The sequence below is a fragment of the Bufo gargarizans genome, chromosome 2 (assembly GCF_014858855.1).
Source record: "Bufo gargarizans isolate SCDJY-AF-19 chromosome 2, ASM1485885v1, whole genome shotgun sequence".
In the NCBI taxonomy this organism is placed as follows: Eukaryota; Metazoa; Chordata; class Amphibia; order Anura; family Bufonidae; genus Bufo; species Bufo gargarizans.
In genome coordinates, this window is record NC_058081.1 from 42,268,149 (window position 1) to 42,288,193 (window position 20,045).

The window sequence follows — 20,045 nt, forward strand, 5'->3', positions numbered from 1 at the left end:
TGACCTACTTATTATGACTTCCAATCCCGAAACATCCTTCCCTAGGCTTTTGTCTCTTTTTGAGGAGTTTGGCTATGTGTCAAACTTTAAAATTAATTATGGCAAGTCCATGGCCCTAAACGTTACTTGTCCAGAATCGGTTAAAGAGGCCCTTCAGAATAATACCCCCTTTCACTGGGCTACAAAAGACATAGTATTTTTGGGTGTGCATGTCCCGGCTCAGGCGAAGGACTTATTTGCTCTGAATTATGCCTCCTTATTGTCCTCAGTTAGGAAGCAGCTGCACTCTATTAAACTGCCGTTTATTTCTTGGTGTGGCAAGAGGAACTACCTTAAGACCTTTATAGCTCCTAAATTTTTGTACCTTCTGCAGGTGTTGCCTATCTGGCTGCCGCACTCATTTTTTGTAGACATCCGCAGAGTTTTCTCCCTCTTTTTGTGGGGAAGTAAACCCTCCAGAATTGCTTATTCGGTGCTGACCAGAGAGAGGAGGTTTGGCGGCTTTGGTCTGCCCGACATACGTTCCTACTATGTGGCCTTTCAACTATTTAGAGGTCTATCCCTCCTCAATAGCACTTATAGTGCTCCATATGTGTGTCTTGAGCGCTCCCTGCTCTCCACTAGAATGAAGCGGATTCTCTGGGGGCTGTCCCCTTGTTCTCCGGGTAGTTCCTCTTTGCCACTCCTATGGAAGGGTATGTTTGTTGAGTGGGCCAAGCAGTTTAAGGATAGAACACTTGAGTTTCCCATACCGGGTACTCCGCTTTCCTCTTTACAGTTTTATGTCCATCCGGAAGCTGAGAAGCCCTCAGGTATCTGGCCTCTTTTGGCCGAGATCCCTTTAAGTGAGATCCGGTCCTCGGATGGGTCCCTGGATTGGTCCACGGTCTTGAATGACCCTAAAGTCAAAAAAGCTTCCTTCCTACAGAGTTTTGCCCTGCAGAAGGAGATTAAGATGATTAAGCTACCACCCCCCACCACCTCTGGAACCCCCTCTTGGCTGTCTAGGAGACTATCAGACGCCCGTAGGATCCCTAAACCGCTGTCTACCATATATAAGGAGTTACTCTCAGCCTCCCCTCCTGAGCTACATTTCCTTTCTTCATGGGAAAGGGAATTGTCCATCCACCTTACAGACCCGGAAAGGCCTTTTGTCCTTACGCACTCTCACGGCATTAGCCGCTGTATTAAGGTACAAGAAAACTCGTATAAGCTGCTTACGAGATGGTACAAGTCCCCGGAGTTTTTGCATAGGCTTAACGCAGATTTCCCAAGTGAGTGCTGGAGGTGTAGAAAAGATGTAGGCTCTTTATCACACATTTGGTGGCACTGTGAAAAGATTAAAGCGTTCTGGACCAGTATAGAAGCTCTGATAAATGAGGTGTGTGCTAAGCAGGTTAAGCTGGATCCTAAACTGATCCTGCTTTGGTGCCCTAATGACTCGCTTTCCCCCTGTAGATCTTCCTACTATGCTCATCACGGCGGCGAGACTGCTCATCCCGCTGCTTTGGAAGGATACTGAACCTCCCACTGTTTCGATGTGGAGGGATAAGGTGGATCAGATCTACAGGTTTGAAGAGCTGGCCCACTGGGAATCTGGCACGCGTTCCCGCTTTCTGAAAATCTGGTCGCCCTGGAAGACATATAGGAAGTTCCCCTGACGGAGTTGGGGAAAACTCCCCTACCACCACCCCCCTTCCTTTCCCTTCCTTTCCCTCTCTTTTCCTCTTATTTGTGTTATACTAGATTTTTATTGTCTGTCACATTTGATGTATCATTTTGTACAACATGTGTTGCACTGACATGCAATTGTGGTCACGTCCATGGCTGATTTGTGACTATGCCTTACCAGTGATTCTACGATGGTTTGTGATCGATTGATATGCCTTACTCTTTGAATAAAAATAAATTTGGTTAAGAATATAACTACTATAATACTGCCTCCTATGTACTAGAATATAACTACTATAATATTGCTCCTATGTACAAGACTATAACTACTATAATACTGCCTCCTATGTACAAGAATATAACTACTATAATACTGCTCCTATGTACAAGAATATAACTACTATAATATTGCTCCTATGTACAAGACTATAACTACTATAATACTGCCTCCTATGTACAAGAATATAACTACTATAATACTGCTCCTATGTACAAGAATATGGCTACTATAATGCTGCTCCTATGTACAAGAATATAACTACTATAATACTGCTCCTATATACAAGAATATAACTACTATAATACTGCTCCTATATACAAGAATATAACTACTATAATACTGCCTCCTATGTACAAGAATATAACTACTATAATACTGCCTCCTATGTACAAGAATATAACTACTATAATACTGCCTCCCATGTACAAGAATATAACTACTATAATGCTGCTCCTATGTACAACAATATAACTACTATAATACTGCCTCCTATGTACAAGAATATAACTACTATAATGCTGCTCCTATGTACAAGAATATAACTACTATAATACTGCTCCTATGTACAAGAATATAACTACTATAATACTGCTCCTATGTACTAGAATATAACTGCTATAATACTGCTCCTATGTACAAGGATATAACTACTATAATACTACTCCTATGTACAAGAATATAACTACTATAGGGGGCGGAGCTTGACCTTGGAGCTGCATGGCTGCTTGTTCCTGAGCTCCTCTCCCTGGCAGCTATTATAGCCCCTATTATTAGCTATTTACTCGGTGCCAATGGGGAAACCAGGCAAGGACCGTCACCCTGAGACACCAGAGCCGACTGGGGCCCGTTCCAGGCAACCTGAGATGGATAAATTCCTTAAGAAACAGTCCAGGGCTCCTGCTGCTGAAATCTCCAAGAAGGCGCGGCAGCTCTCTGAAGCAGAGGAAGGCTCTGAGGCAGGAAGCACTTCTGATGTTTCTGATTGCAGACCACTGCGAAAGAGCTCCTCACTTTCCAAAGCAGATCTCAGGGACATTCTGGAATCTGCTCTTGCACCTCTTAAAAAGGACTTGGAGGAGATAATAGGAGACCTGCGGCAGATTGGGAATCGTGTGGAGTCCCTGGAGCTAGCACAGGACGCCATCCTGGTGCATGAGGGTAAGACCAGCGCAGCCCTGCAAACCCACAGAGACTTGCTAAACGATGCGCTGATGCGCATAGAGGATCAGGAGAACCGGAGCCGGCGGCGAAATATTCGCATCCGCGGCCTACCCGAAAATATTGCGATTGACGCGCTTCATTCAGTCGCATGCAAAATTTTCTCCTCCCTGCTGGGAGCTGAGAGAGCAGCTCCGATTGTGATCGAGCGCATCCACAGGGTCTTAAGGCCCAAGCCAAAACCTGGGGAGCCGCCGCGGGATGTAGTATGCGGCATCCTAAGCTATGTGGACACTGCTGCACTGCTCAAGGCGGGAAGGGAGGCCGACCGCATCATGTACGGTGAGACTCCAGTCCTTTTCTTCCAGGACCTGGTCCCCTCCACCTTAGCCAAGAGGCGCATCGTGAAGCCGCTCCTAGAGGCCCTTAAAGCCACAGCTACGCCATTCCGCTATTTGGGGCCCTCTTGGGATTGAACCCATCACAGTTCCCTCGTGGATGCCGGCTGATCAAGGGGACCCCCTGCTTACCCCTCCGGGTATAGATTTGTGGCAGCAAGTTTCACCTTCCAGAGCTGGGAAACAAGGAAAAGGCCGGTCACCAGCACCTGTTACCTGACTTTGTTCCGGGAAGCGCTGAAGGCGCTTTTGTTCACTCTCCACTGAGTTCAATGTTCTGTGACTTTGCTGGGTCCCAAGACGTAGGAGCTCTGTCTGGCTCTGTCTGAGCTGAATTTTCATCGTTTGTCCATTGGTTTCGGACTTATTTTAGGTCTTGGCCCACTGCCCCGTTCTCATGGGTTTTGGGCCTGACCCTATGCTTTACTACCTTGCCTGCATGAGACGCAGGTTACGAGCTGTGCATTAGAGCACTGATTGCACTGTTAGTTATGCGGGGGTTATATGTCTGCATTATTGTCAGTTATGTTACTGATTATGTCCTCTCCCTCACCCCCTTCCTTTCCACCCCCGGTGGCCCCACAGGAGCCCCCTCTGATAGATCCCGGCTGTTTGCCGCTATAAGAAAGGATCTCCATTGTGTCAGATGCTGGGTGGGGTCACGTGCTCCCTGTCCATGGGGAGACATTCTTTGTTATTTGGGTTGTGTTACTGTCTCATTTGTTATGTTTTTTCTTTTGACTTTCCTTTCCTCCTCTTTCCTCCCTTTCTTCCTCTTACTCCGTCCGTGGCTTTCCAGACTGGATGTCCTCTTGCTCTGGGCCGACAGGCCTCCTCTGTCTTCACTATGGCCTCTGTTGTAGTTGCCTCACTGAATGCCAAGGGTCTGAACGAGCCATGTAAGCGGTCTCAGGTGCTCTCTTTGTTACTGAAAGATGAGGCCTCCGTTGTATTCCTCCAAGAAACTCATTTTAAATCAGGGAAGATCCCGAAATTGTCCCAAAACGCATTCCCACAATGGTTTCATAGCTCTTTTGCCTCGGCTAGCAGGGGCGTCAGCGTGGCCGTCCACAAGCGCCTACCCTTCAAACACTCCGCTGTCCTTGCGGACACTGATGGTCGCTTCTTATTCGTTAAGGGGCACATCGCTGACGCGCCTGTTACCCTGGCTAATTTATATGCCCCTAATAGGGGTCAGATCCCCTGGCTCGTCCGGACTCTTGAGCAATTACAGGCTTTTAGTGAGGGCATGCTTATACTAGGAGGCGACTTTAATGTGACTATGGAGCCAGGCCTTGACTCGTCCTCTCAGAGGTCTGAGTTGTCCCACAAACTTCTGCGACGTCTGAAGACTGCGCTGAAGAAGTTGCGGGTTATTGATGTGTGGCGCACTATGCATCCCTCTGGTAGGGATTATACGTTTTATTCAAACGCTAAAAAATCCTTCCATAGGTTGGACTACTTGTTTTTATCCTCCCCCCATATTTCTCAGGTGGTAGACACGAGGATTGGGAACATTACGCTTTCTGATCACGCCCCAGTATTTCTCCGAGTGTCTATGACAGCTCTTCCTAAACGTGAGAGAATATGGCGTCTTAATGACACATTGATTTCCGACCCTACCAATGCAGCTAGAATCTCCCGGATTATGTCTGAATTCTTCTCTCTTAATGCAGTGGGCGACCCTCCTCCCTCCCCCTCCATCTTGTGGGAGACTCATAAGGCTGTGGTCAGAGGAGAATTAATTTCCCTGGGCTCGCATGTTAAAAAGTTGCGCTCCAAGGCTGTAGATGACCTGCTGTCCCGCATAGCGAGTCTTGAACTGACCCATAAGCAAACCCAGGCTCAGGCTGTGGCTGCTGAATTAGCGGAGGCCAGGACGGGACTGAAAAACTTGCTCAACGCCAAATCAGCGAAACGTATATTCCGCTCCAGGTTTAAAGCTTATGCCCATGGGAACAAAGGGAATAAACTGATGTCTGCCATGGCTAAGCAACGCCACATGGATTCATTTATCCCTGCTATTCTAGATGCGAAAGGCAATAAGCACAAGTCGACTCACGATATAGCAAAAGCGTTTAGTGCTTTTTATGCGGATCTATATAATCTCTCCACCCCAGAACGTCCTGGTTCAGCCTCTATTGAGCAAGCCACAGATGAGTTCCTGTCCACTCTGAAGCTGCCCTCTATTAGTCCCCTGCAAGCTTCCCAACTAGTCGCCCTGTATCAAGAGAGGAAATTGGCAAAGTCCTTTCCTCCATTCCTTCAGGCAAAAGTCCAGGCCCGGATGGACTCCCTATATCGTATTACAAGACCTTCAAGGACGTTTTGACTCCTCATTTTCAGGCACTCTGTAATTTCCTCCTGTCTGGAGGCTCTCTACCCCCCCCCAAACGTTAGAGGCCCACATAACTATAATCCATAAAGAAAACAAAGACCCCCTCCACTGTGGCAGTTATCGCCCGATTTCACTGCTAAATGCGGACGTCCAGTGGTGGGCCAAGATACTGGCGCAGCGAATACAGCTGATCCTGCCGGATCTTATTGATAGCGAGCAAGTGGGGTTTGTGCGTGGCAGACAGGGCTGTGAAAACACGATACGTTTGCTCCATCTTATGGATTGGGCTAGAAGCTCCTCCACGCCTCTGGCTTTGCTGAGCACGGACGCGGAGAAGGCCTTCGACAGGGTCGGTTGGCATTACATGTCACGGGCCCTGTCGAGGTTTGGCTTCCCAGATTTGTTTATATCTGCGATCTTCACTCTGTACTCAGCCCCGTCTGCCAGACTCAAAATAAATGGTACGCTTTCTCCCTCCTTTTCCATATCCAATGGGACAAGGCAGGGGTGTCCCCTCTCCCCATCTCTGTTTGTCATAGTGATGGAGACATTGCTGTGTAAGATCCGGCAGGATCCTGCGGTTAGGGGCTTGACCATTGATTCTCGGACCCACTTGACAGCCGCATTTGCAGATGACCTACTTATTATGACTTCCAATCCCGAAACATCCTTCCCTAGGCTTTTGTCTCTTTTTGAGGAGTTTGGCTATGTGTCAAACTTTAAAATCAACTATAGCAAGTCAATGGCCCTAAACGTTACTTGTCCAGAATCGGTTACAGAGGCCCTTCAGAATACTACCCCCTTTCACTGGGCTACAAAAGACATAGTATTTTTGGGTGTGCACGTCCCGGCTCAGGCGAAGGACTTATTTGCTCTGAATTATGCCCCCTTATTGTCCTTAGTTAGGAAGCAGCTGCACTCTATTAAACTGCCGTTTATTTCCTGGTGTGGCAAGAGGAACTACCTTAAGACCTTTATAGCTCCTAAATTTTTGTACCTTCTGCAGGTGTTGCCTATCTGGCTGCCGCACTCATTTTTTGTAGACATCCGCAGAGCTTTCTCCCTCTTTTTGTGGGGAAGTAAACCCTCCAGAATTGCTTATTCGGTGCTGACCAGAGAGAGGAGGTTTGGCGGCTTTGGTCTGCCCGACATACGTTCCTACTATGTGGCCTTTCAACTATTTAGAGGTCTATCCCTCCTCAATAGCACTTATAGTGCTCCATATGTGTGTCTTGAGCGCTCCCTGCTCTACACTAGAATGAAGCGGATTCTTTGGGGGCTGTCCCCTTGTTCTCCGGGTAGTTCCTCTTTGCCACTCCTATGGAAGGGTATGTTTGTTGAGTGGGCCAAGCAGTTTAAGGATAGAACACTTGAGTTTCCCATACCGGGTACTCCGCTTTCCTCTTTACAGTTTTATGTCCATCCGGAAGCTGAGAAGCCCTCAGGTATCTGGCCTCTTTTGGCCGAGATCCCTTTAAGTGAGATCCGGTCCCCGGATGGGTCCCTGGATTGGTCCACGGTCTTGAATTACCCTAAAGTCAAAAAAGCTTCCTTCCTACAGAGTTTTGCCCTGCAGAAGGAGATTAAGATGATTAAGCTACCACCCCCCACCACCTCTGGAACCCCCTCTTGGCTGTCTAGGAGACTATCAGATGCCCGTAGGATCCCTAAACCGCTGTCTACCATATATAAGGAGTTACTCTCAGCCTCCCCTCCTGAGCTACATTTCCTTTCTCCATGGGAAAGGGAATTGTCCATCCACCTTACGGACCCAGAAAGGGCTTTTGTCCTTACGCACTCTCACGGCTTTAGCCGCTGTATTAAGGTACAAGAAAACTCGTATAAGCTGCTTACGAGATGGTACAAGTCCCCGGAGTTCTTGCATAGGCTTAACGCAGATTTCCCAAGTGAGTGCTGGAGGTGTAGAAAAGACGTAGGCTCTCTGTCACACATTTGGTGGCACTGTGAAAAGATTAAAGCGTTCTGGACCAGTATAGAAGCTCTGATAAATGAGGTGTGTGCTAAGCAGGTTAAGCTGGATCCTAAACTGATCCTGCTTTGGTGCCCTAATGACTCGCTTTCCCCCTGTAGATCTGATCTTCCTACTATGCTCATCACGGCGGCGAGACTGCTCATCCCGCTGCTTTGGAAGGATACTGAACCTCCCACTGTTTCGATGTGGAGGGATAAGGTGGATCAGATCTACAGGTTTGAAGAGCTGGCCCACTGGGAATCTTGCACGCGTTCCCGCTTTCTGAAAATCTGGTCACCCTGGAAGACATATAGGAAGTTCCCCTGACGGAGTTGGGGAAAACTCCCCTACCACCACCCCCCTTCCTTTCCCTTCCTTTCCCTCTCTTTTCCTCTTATTTGTGTTATATTAGATTTTTATTGTCTGTCACATTTGATGTATCATTTTGTACAACATGTGTTGCACTGACATGCAATTGTGGTCACGTCCAGGGCCGATTTGTGACTATGCCTTACCAGTGATGCTACGATGGTTTGTGATCAATTGATATGCCTTACTCTTTGAATAAAAATAAATTTGGTTAAGAATATAACTACTATAATACTGCTCCTATGTACAACAATATAACTACTGTATGATTTGCCTATTTGCAAACCTTTCAGTTTCAGGGGGAAGTGAGTACAGAATTTTATAGAAATTTCTGTTTTCTATTTATAGACAATGATTTGTTTCTCAGGGTTAACATAAGAATATTCAAAAGACACAGAGAAGGAAATCAGGCTCCTTGTAGTAGTTACATTTTACCCACTGGTAAAGTTACAAGCTGTTCTTCTGGGATTAGAGATTAAGGGGGTCATTTATTAAGACCGTCGTGTTAGGCGCTGGCCTGAATAGCCCTGTACTGGCAGTGTAGAGGTGCACGGCCTCCACATTACCGGTGCATTCAGCAAGACAGCTCCCTTGCTGGCATAGATTTAGAGCATTTTCTACGCTTAAAACAGGTGTCTAAAATGATGAATTAGATGGGTCTGGTGGTGGAACACAAACCGCAGTGCCCAAGATTTGAGATTTGAGAGGGGGGAGCTCAGTACATAGGAATTTATACAGTTACCACTGTCTGCAACGTATACTGTAATCATCTCTTTGCACTGAGCACCCTATGGTTGTCGCTGAATGAAAATGCAGTGTTTTCACATTGGGAAGAGAAGAAGGGTTTCAGCACCGCGCCCCTCCTTCCAATTGGCCCCATGGTCGTGTGGTCTGCCTCCATTAAAGGTATACTATTGCTTTTCAGGAGTGTGTACATGAGGAATAACACTATTTCTGACCAATATATGATTTGTATTCCATTTTTCTAATTCTCAGTGTTTCCTGAGCTATTGGGTGTAGACTAGCTGCTATGATGTCTCCCATACACAGAACCCAGAGAAGATGAGATCCTGCCCCCCTAACTCTATGTAGCACCCCTTAACAAAAGCGGAAGCAGCGTGGAGCACAACATACATCTGTATTGAGCAGTGTAGCTGTAAATCCAGCTCTGGGGTAGATACAAAACCTACTAGAGACAACTGCCACATCTCTGTCTGTGCATGTGTCTCTCTCCAGCAGCTCCCTCCTCCTAGCTGCTATGATGTCTCCCATACACAGAACCCAGAGAAGATGAGATCCTGCCCCCCTAACTCTATGTAGCACCCCTTAACAAAAGCGGAAGCAGCCGTGGAGCACAACATACATCTGTATTGAGCAGTGTAGCTGTAAATCCAGCTCTGGGGTAGATACAAAACCTACTAGAGACAACTGCCACATCTCTGTCTGTGCATCTGTCTCTCTCCAGCAGCTCCCTCCTCCTCCTCTTTATCGCCTCTCCATAAAGTTCTATTGGCAACTGTAACTTAATTCCTCAGTGAGCTGGGTTACATATCAAGTGTTTCCTATGTTCAGAACCACAGATAACATAGAGATTTATTTTCTCCTTTCTCTTTTGTTTGTGGCAGAGTAGAAAGATGTCTCAATACTGATGATATATGTGCTCATCTATGGGCGGATCTAGGTTCTTACAGTTTTTTTAAACAGTGATTGTTGTATTTGATGTTTTTTTTTTTTACAGTTCCGGTGTGGGTCTTTGTTTTGGTCGGACTGGTTGGCCTTCTGATCCTTGTGGCTTTGGTATTGGTGACTTTATGCCTGGTGAGAAGAAGTAAGTATCATCAAGTCCACGTGCACAGAGCAGCATGAGAGAGCGTCTGACGTAGGACGCTAGGGCTCCGCCTCCTCCTCCTCCCCTGCCTCTGCCCCGCCGCCGCTCGCTGGCCGCCTGCAGCCCGCACTACCGAACAGCTGATGGGCCGAGAGTCGGAGACACCATTATGCTGAGCCTGCCCTGCTTTCCCTGCTCTCCCCTGCTTCCGCTGCTACCGTTCCGCCCCTGCTCGCTGGATTATGGAACTGCCGAACAGCTGAACAGCTGAACAGCTGACGGGCTGAAAGTCCGAGACGCCGCAATGCCGAGGTTGCCCTCACCTTAATGCCGGAGTTTACATACTGACCTCCGTTTCACTCTGCAAGGCAAGGGGATATCGGGTGGTGAGTTGCTGTGTCGGCTGTCTTGTGAGTTGTTGTGGAGGAGCTGGGATGTTGGAGAAATGAAGGGTGCATAAAGGGCTTCACAGGACGCTACAGTTTCTTTGAAGTGGATTCCTGCTGCCCCAGTTGCCTCTGTGGGAGAGGCGGACCCGGTTAACCTGGACTGCACTGTCCGACGATATCGTTGAATGACAGGTCCTCTTAACTTTAATATATGACCGCCAGGAGTGACTAACTTGGGGGGTACAGTTTGTACTGCCTCCCACCGCAACCTATACTTAGCCTTTGCCCTTAGGTCTGCCTCTACCGTGAAGGTATACTGTGAAGGTATACAAGTAGTGGGGGCGATATCCCCGGTGATGGCAGCTGATAGAGGGCTGGTTTCCCACGGTGATTATGGTTGCACGGATGGATATGCGGTTTGAAGATACTGTCGACTGAAGGGAGGAAAAGGAAAAAAAAAAAAGGGGAAAGGAAAAGGGGAAAAAAAAATATATATATATATATAAAAGAAAAGGATATATGACCCCGCTCCCACCCTGGTTGTATAATTAATGACATTGTTCTTTCCGGATTTAACGAACTAACTAACTTTTTGCACCTTCCGATACGCCGGATGCTAATGCGTGTGTTATAACTTTGCAAGAAATCCACCTCTCCCGGTCAAAGCTTTAATTAACAGTACTAATATTACTAATGTTTTCTCCTTCTGAAATGATTTTTCCTGTATTGGACGGATATTGAATCGATCTCCTTTATTATTGTTTGAAAAAGATTTATTGTTTACATCTTGATTGTGATTAATTTAGAAGGGGGGGTTATATTTGCAGTTGTTCCTTCGGGCTCATAAACCGTGTTGGTATTGAGAGAGGGAGGGAGAGGGAAAAGGGAGGGAAAAGGAAGGGAGGAGGGAAGGAAAAAAAAAAAAAGGCAAAAAAAAAACAAAAAAACTGGTGAGAACTGAAATGCCGTCCAAGAAAAGGGAGGAACCGCGTGCCCCCGCGGGAAACACCGCTAGGAGATCAGCTGCAGGTTTGGAAAGTGGGTCTAAACAATCGGGCCTAAACAAATATCTGGTTCCGAATTCACCGGGGATAAGTGGATTAGGACTAGGACTAGGGTGGGCAAAAGGGGTATTTGCCTAAAGGCCTCCATCACTTATAAGATTTTCTACCTAAGTGTTGAAGGTGCAGAAGGTCGGTACTGCCAACTAGAAGAAGCCCAATGGTCGACAAGGCAGAAGATGACAAGCTCCTGCCAAATACTCCTTAAACAGTAACCGTTCCCGCACCACGCAGTACATTTATAATGGGTGCCAGTGTGTTTGCATGGCTATATGCTTGGCAGCGATACCCTTACAGGTACTAAACATTGTGATACCAGAGTATTGCGAAGTATCATATGAGGGACTGGAAAGTGTTGAAATCTCTTAGTGGGACTGAAACGGAATGACATGGTAAATAAAAACATAAAAAAAAGTTATAAATAAATTATGGATTAGGCACAGGAACTTATAATAAAAAAAATTATAATAAAAAGTATAACGAACAAACCTACTTATTTGGTATCACAGCAGTCGTAACATCCCATAGAAAAAATGTAATATTACGTAAAATGAAGTAACTTAAAATTATGGTGAATGTTGTAGAAGAAAAATCTGTAGATTTTCAGATCTTTTTCACATTTCTCCCCCCAAAAAATAATTGTACTCCCAATGGTACCAATGAAAACTATTCATCACTGCCCCCCAAAAATAAACAAGCCCTCATACAGATGGGCTAATGGAAAAATAAAAAAAAGTGATGCCTCGTGGCATGTGGCCAGAGAGAAGACAATTATAAGGGCTGTGTACTCAAGAACCAAAATAAGCCTTAATGGGGTTATCCAAACCCTATAATGACCCCCCAAATGCCCGGGCCCCTTATATAGATTATACTTACCCCGCTCCCCGGCACTTGCATCGTTCCTGATGCCTGCACGGCCGCCGATGGGAGGGAGGCTCATTCCCATCACGGCCTACTATTGGCTGCCCCCCCTCATCGCCGAATATTTTCATCCGCACGACGGGGAGATGCAGCAGGGAACGGGGTAACTATAATCAATATGAGGGGCCCGGGCATTAGGGGGGGACATTATAGGGTTTAGATAACCCCTTTAAGTGACACCCGAAGCTCATTAAGGCAGCGGAAATGTGTGTTAGTTCTGGCCCGACCACTAGTCTAATAGTCTGAATGTACAGCATCATAGATCACTGGGATCGAGGCTTTACTATCATCTGCCCCCAGTGGTAGGTCTTTGCATTGCTTCTATAACCTGTGTCCTTTCTTATAGATAAAAGGAAGAAACAGGAACAGAGGTGAGGAACATATGGGGGGAGATTTATCAAAACTGGTGTAAATAAAAAGAGTTTAGTTGCCCATAGCAACCAATCAGATTAAACCTTTATTTTTGAGAGGAGCTCTGAGAAATGAATGGTCGGATCTTATTGGTTTTTGTGGGCAACTAAGCCAGTTTTCCTTCACACCAGTTTTCATAAAGCTCCCCCAAAGTATCTTTATATATGTCTGTTCTGTATTAACCCTTCTTATGTGGAGGTTGGGGGTGTCCTCTCCATACATATGTGTTGTGTTATGGATTGGTGATCTCCTTTCTACAGATGTATCTTGTGTTATGGATCGGTGATCTCCTCTCTACTGATGCGTCCTGTGTTATGGATTGGTAAACTCTCTGCAGATGTATCTTGTGTTATGGATTGGTGATCTCCTTTTTACAGATGCGTCCTGTGTTATGGATTGGTGATCTTCTCTCTACAGATGTGTCTTCTGTTATGGATTGGTGATCTTCTCTCTACAGATGTGTCTTCTGTTATGGATCGGTGATCTCCTCTCTACTGATGCGTCCTGTGTTATGGATTGGTGATCTTCTCTCTACGGGATGTATCTTGTGTTATGGATTGGTGATCTCCTTTCTACAGATGTGTCTTGTGGTATGGATTGGTGATCTTCTCTCTACAGATGTATCTGCCGTTATGGATTGGTGATCTCCTCACCACAGATGTGTCTTGTGGTATGGATCGGTGATCTCCTCTCTACAGATGTGTCCTGTGTTATGGATCGGTGATCTCCTCTCTACACATGTGTCTTGAGTTATGGATCGGTGATCTCCTCTCTACACATGTGTCTTGTGTTATGGATCGGTGATCTCCTCTATACAGATGTGTCTTGTGTTATGGATCGGTGATCTCCTCTATACAGATGTGTCCTGTGTTATTGATCGGTGATCTCGTCTCTACAGATGCGTCCTGTGTTATGGATTTGTGATCTCCTCTATACAGATGTGTCTTGTGTTATGGATCGGTGATCTCCTCTATACAGATGCATCCTGTGTTATGGATCGGTGATCTCCTCTATACAGATGTGTCTTGTGGTATGGATCGGTGATCTCCTCTCTACAGATGTGTCTTGTGTTATGGATTTGTGATCTCCTCTCTGCAGATGTGTCTTGTGTTATGGATTGGTGATCTCCTCTCTACACATGTGTCTTGTGTTTTAGATTGGTGATCTCCTCTCTGCAGATGTGTCTTGTGTTATGGATTGGTGATCCCCTGTATACAGATGTGTCCGGTGTTATGGATCGGTGATCTCCTCTCTACAGATGCATCCTGTGTTATGGATTGGTGATCTCCTGTATACAGATGTGTCTTGTGTTATGGATTGGTGATCTCTCTACAGATGTGTCTTGTGTTATGGATCAGTGATCTCCTCTCTACAGATTTGGAGGAGGTTGGTGATGCCCTGCAGGATATAATAAAAACCGGTTGTGTAACATTTGTGTGTTTTTTTCTCTTCAGAGAATCTTCAGTCTGGATTGACCAAAATATGACCACAGGTGCTTATAAATGTTGTATTCCTTTTTTTTTGTGTTCCTCGCTTACCAGTTTCACTTTAAAACCTGTGAAATAACCATCCTAATATCACCCCCATGTGATCCTCTTTAAGATCAAAAAGATTAGGCTTCGCGAGCAAATCCTTTCCTTCCTTACTCACATCTCCCCCAATCATAATCCTTTCTCTTTTTCCAGTATGTCTCCCCTCCTTCTCCTATTTTTCTTTCTTTCTGAAATCTTCATTAGAGTCTACATTAAGTTTAGTCTCTCCACAGATTGGTCAGATGGGAACCACAACGTTGTCTTTTCTTTGGTGAGTTTATTGTGCCTCATTGTGTTTTTGTGAATACACCACTAGATGTCGGGTATAAACCCCTCCATTACCCTAGCCTACTGGGAAACTGGTATTAAAGGGATCATCCCAATCAGAATTGCTTCTCTTATCCCTGCAGATCACCTCTTATCCAGGGGTCAAGTCCTGGGAAAAAAAGTGTGGGAACTCACCCAAGATCCACTGCAACCCCCCCCCCCCCCTCCAAAAAATAAAAAAGCACAGAAAATCTAGCATGCTGTAATTTGTGCCGCTGCGGACTAAAAAAATAAATAAAAAAAATAACACTTTTAGAAAAGTTTGTCCTGGGATTCGATCTCATGACCTCTACACAGCAGAAGCAAGGCATATGCCCTCACAGCTATGAAAGCTGTCTAGCTTGTTACTTTAAAAAAAAAAAATATATAAGACTTCTACTGTAGGTAACTTTGCCCACTGTGTATGGATGTAGCAGAGCTGGGTGTGTTGGGGCAGCTGTCATGTGTATGGTTGTACACTAGGTATCAGTACACTAGGTATCAGTAGAAGTATCAGAAAAAAAAAAAAAAAAAACACTTTTAGAAAAGTTTGTCCTGGGATTCGAACTCATGACCTCTACACATTACAGGCAAGGCATTTACCCTCACAGCCATAAAAGCTGTTGAGGTAGTTGCTTAAAAAAAAAAAAAAAACTAAGACTTCCACTTATACCTAGTGTACTGATACCTAGTGTACAACCATACACGTGACAGCTGCCCCAACACACCCAGCTCTGCTACATCCTTACACAGTGGGCAGCTGTCATGTGTATGGTTGTACACTAGGTATCAGTAAACTAGGTATCAGTAGAAGTCTTATAAAAAAAAAAAAAACACTTTTAGAAAAGTTTGCCTTGGGATTCGAACTCATGACCTCTACACATCAGAGGCAAGGCATTTACCCTCACAGCCATAAAAGCTGTCTAGGTAGCTGCTTAAAAAAAATAATAAAATAAGACTTCTACTTATACCTAGTGTACTGATACCTAGTGTACTGATACCTAGTGTACTGATACCTAGTGTACAACCATACACATGACAGCTGCCCCAACACACCCAGCTCTGCTACATCCATACACAGTGGGCAGCTGTCATGTGTATGGTTGTACACTAGGTATCAGTACACTAGGTATAAGTAGAAGTCTTATATTTTTTTTTTTTTTAAGCAACTACTTAGACAGCTTTCATGGCTGTGAGGTTAAATGCCTTCCTCTGATGTGTAGAGGTCGTGAGTTCAAATCCCAGGACAAACTTTTCTAAAAGACATTCTAAATGATCTCGTAGTGAAGGAGATTATGTCATTAGGGGGCAGGGCGCCATGAGAGGAGTCACAGGCAGCGGCACCACACAGACAGCTTCCTCTCAACTGAAGCCGCCCCTCCTCCCTTAGCCTGCCCTGCACAGTGCGCTCCGTCTCCCCCTGTGAATCTGATTCAGCCGTGTTCTCCTGACTTGAGGCTGAAAGGGAACGGCGTTCCTGCCATGAAAAAAGTGCAGGAACGCCGTTCCCATGCGTTCCCCCTCCACTCGACCCCTGCTCTTATCGCTAAGGAAGCTTTGTATGGATGCCCATACTAAATAAAATGGCAACCATTTACATGGTTGTCTTGAGGCTTCAGAAGCTGAAGCTCTTTGCTCTGGCTTGTAGAGGAGGGTCCTGACTGAGGGGCTCCCCTTTATGACATCCATATGACCTAATAGAGTATATGGATAGAGACTGTCATAATAGGATGACCCGTTTTACCAGGGAAACTGAGAATACATCTGTCTTAGGGTAGAAACTCTACCAAGAAAGTTCTTTTTTCAGAATCAGATCTTCTTCATGATTGACTTGTGTTGTCTTTCTCATTGGGTTAGAATTCTACCTCCAAGACTGACATCTCTCATACCCACCTGAACAATATGGATTCTCAGACAGAAAGTGGGTCGGCCACACCTTTCAGCACCTTCAGAATATGAGCCACCAGACTTCTCAGCTTAGTAATAACTGTGACTTCCATGACTGGGAACCTTAACTTTGGCCTCATGGTGGAAGAGTCCAAGAAAGTTCCTCAAAGGTCAACGTATTGCAGTACCGACCTGTGACATCATCATGTCCTACAGCATTGTGCTACAAGGTGTTATAAATGGGAGGCCTGTACGTTATTTACTGTCTGGACCAAGTACAGCCCACCGAACTCCTGTCTGGAATTATACCTGTGTATATTTTTACCATGGACTTGAAACTTTTCCATGGAAGGGCAGTGCAAGAACTGATGTCGCCTCTGCTATCTCTCGTTATGACACCATTGGGTCAATGGATGAGACAACTTGCCATGTGCCCTCAAGCATTATCCCAAGTTCATATCAAGCACCCACTGCTCCTAGCGTGAAATGAGCTTCAATCCTTTGCATCTTCTCATTGACCTTTTTTTTCTAGAGCCTCGTGTCTACAATACCCCAATGTGAACATGGACCCATTTTCCAAGACATTATAGGTTACAGTAGAAAAACATGAATTATTTTTTGAACAACACTTGTTGCTGTATTTTGGGTGATAGTCTTGGGAGTAAGGAGCCTTGGAATTAAGCTACTCATCTGTGGTTCTTCTCTGTGGTTACAAGGGTCAAGCTCTTTTAATTATAAATTTATTTATGTGTAGCGATGGATGCCTTCAGGGTATTTTTTTTATATTGAATTTTACTCATTTTGGTCTACAAATCATTGTTTTCAATTGGTCTTTATTAAAAAATGTTCATCCGTTTCTGAGACATATGGGTTAATAATCAGTCTGTTTGCACACTGTCACATTCTCTTTTCTTTGACTCTAGTCATCTGACAGCTCATGTGTAGTTTTTATCTATGATCTCCTGACCTCATAAACACTTGTTTAAGCCATATTCCTATCAGTTTGATAAGAAGTGACCTATAATGAGTGTTTATGAGGTTAGCAGATAAGAGCTACACAACAGCCTGCAAACTAACTGATTTTAACCCTGAATCTCAGAAATGTCTGAAAACTTTGTAAAGACTAATTGAAACAAATGATTTGTAGCCAAAATGAGTAAAATGCAATAATTTACTACTGTCTTATCAGGAATAAATAGGACACTGGACCAATAAGAGATGAGGAGGTGTGATCCAGGTTCATTCATATATTTTTTATATATTTTATAGTTCCTTTCCTGTTTTTGCACTCTGGTATTAGCACTCCTCCCATTCGACCAAGGTGATTTTAATTAGGAGGAGACTGCATAAGGGTTCACAAATTCCTACCAGCTCTCAGTTGGAGTTCCTGAGAGCATATGATAAGGTGAGCTTCCTGATTACTCGGGCCTGGTTTTCACAATATGTTCCAGAGCTGAACACATGGATAAACTTGGTTAATAAGGTAAAAAAAACTAAGAAAATATTCTTTACAATCAAAGAAATGCTCAAGAGAAGTGGACGAAGATATCGGAGGCTTCCTCCCCTCATCTTTATTTTTGATTCTCTTTCTCTTTGACTTCTCTTTTTTTGTTCTTTCCTTCTTACCTTTTTTTTTTTTTCTCTGGCTTTTTTATGAGTGATAGAGGGATTTGAGACGCATCACAAGAGTAGGGGGGGGGACGACTAGGTGGTTTATGGGGGAAATAAAGTATAATAATTTTGATTCTGTATTAAAAATAGACTGTATATGTCTTACTCTAATAAAAAAATAATAATAATAAAAAAAAGGGTGTTATCTAAGTGGCTCCCCAGGTCTTCACCCTTTAACCCCTATACAGGGATCTGGACTCCACTGCAGGGGAACCACCAGGCTGCTACCTCTTGGAGTATTCTCTAATTGACGGCTGACCCACGGGGGTGAAGAGTCACTGGTGTGGAGCTCCTAGGGATCAGGCAAAACCGTAATCAGGAAACAAGGTTAGGTCAGGACAAGCAGTGTAGGAGCGATCTAGTAAGCAGTCCGACAATGAGAGTGCATAGCACAGGGTCAGAGCGAGGAACAGGCAGAGATCAGGCAGTGAACCCTGTAGGGGGAAACGCGTTGGAGTATAAGGAAAATTCACTTGTTAGGGTCTACTAGGGTATTTCAGGGCAGGTACGAGGACGGAGGGTCTCCACCACCAGGAGATACCTCCAGGCTTTAGAAGAGAGAAACAGGGTTTCTAGGGAAAGATACCCCTTTTGATTGATTCTTCCCCTGTTTTTAAAGTCTATCTCCCTTATTGGCTTTATTGTTAATGTATAACTGTACTACTGACTGGGGGGTATATAAGAAGATTATATGACCTGTGTCTATAGGTCTTTTAAGTGTTTATAATAAAAATTTTTAAAAAAAAAACATTTTAAGGGTCTTTTTCTTTTAGGATTTATTGTATTTTTTTTTAAACAATGAGACTCATGTATACCATCATGTAAAATTGTTTATTAGCTTTTGATGAGTAATTAAATGCAAATATGGCTAGTTTTTTAACTGGCACTGTATTTACGGAAGCCTCAATCAATGAAGCGAAGGACATCTTTTCTGAGAAGGAAATTCCCGCGGCCTGCCTCAGTACTTAGTTGGTTATAAGGAAAATATCAAAGTCTTGGTGGGAGATCAAGTCTTTGGAGAGCTATCTGGAACATAAGATAGTATCTAAAGGTTTGCGTATCCCCATAGTTCCGCACATAGTGCTGCATGTATTTTCTCCCCACTTTTAATGAAACAGTGGGAAGAGGAATTAACTAAATTCCCTATATTTAATGAACATTCTCTTGGAGGAAGAAAAAAACCTCTTTGAGAAGACATCTGAAAAGTTGCGTGAACTTATAGAGACTACTTTGAAATTCAAAACCGACTTAGAATTTAATAAGCGTGAATCATCTCTACAGACGTTGGTTGAAAGATTTAAAAATCTCTTGAAGGAACGCAGACATAGGCTGTTTGTGAGAGACTTGAGTGATTTGAGGGAGAATAAAGCATATCATTTTGAGAAAAAGAGTGGGGGCCCCATCTCTATCGGAGGTTTCATCATCGGATGCAGATTTCTCAGATACGGATACCCATCAGGTGTCAAATAAGGGGAGCCAAAATAAGGGGGCAGCTGTCACGACCATGTTTATGGCCGTGACTCCTTGGGAGCCGCATACAGTTGCCCGCGGTTTGGGTTGTTGTGTCAACCGCAGCTGGAGGCATTTTGCTGTTTGCCTCAGGTCCGGTTGCCGCGGACAACAGGTATGTGTGCGGTTTTCCTTGGAGTTGTGTGCGGGTATGTATGCACTTTTGTATGTCTATGTGCACTCTGTTTTATGTGTGGTGTGCACTGACATCTTCCCTTCACTGTGGTTGCCCGTGGCAACGTTTGATTGTAGGTGTACATGTGGTGGCAGTGTCCCGGCCTTCGGGCTGACTCCCAGGACATGGTTGCCACCCATGTTGCCGGCGGCAACAGCCACAGTGTGTT

At 44.8% G+C, this 20,045-nt stretch overlaps 1 protein-coding gene across 2 annotated transcripts in view; it reads left to right on the forward strand.

The window, feature by feature from the left end:
• Nucleotides 1-18,925, forward strand: part of LOC122927199 — a 33,165-nt gene extending 14,240 nt beyond the window's left edge. For both annotated transcript variants that reach the window (XM_044278826.1, XM_044278825.1), the window contains exons 4-8: nucleotides 9,925-10,014; nucleotides 12,732-12,756; nucleotides 14,251-14,288; nucleotides 14,562-14,599; nucleotides 16,492-18,925. In XM_044278826.1, coding sequence (XP_044134761.1) covers nucleotides 9,925-10,014; nucleotides 12,732-12,756; nucleotides 14,251-14,288; nucleotides 14,562-14,599; nucleotides 16,492-16,593 — 293 coding nt within the window. In that variant the 3' untranslated portion in view covers nucleotides 16,594-18,925. The remainder of the gene's footprint in view (nucleotides 1-9,924; nucleotides 10,015-12,731; nucleotides 12,757-14,250; nucleotides 14,289-14,561; nucleotides 14,600-16,491) is intronic.
• The last annotated feature ends 1,120 nt before the right edge of the window (nucleotides 18,926-20,045 follow it).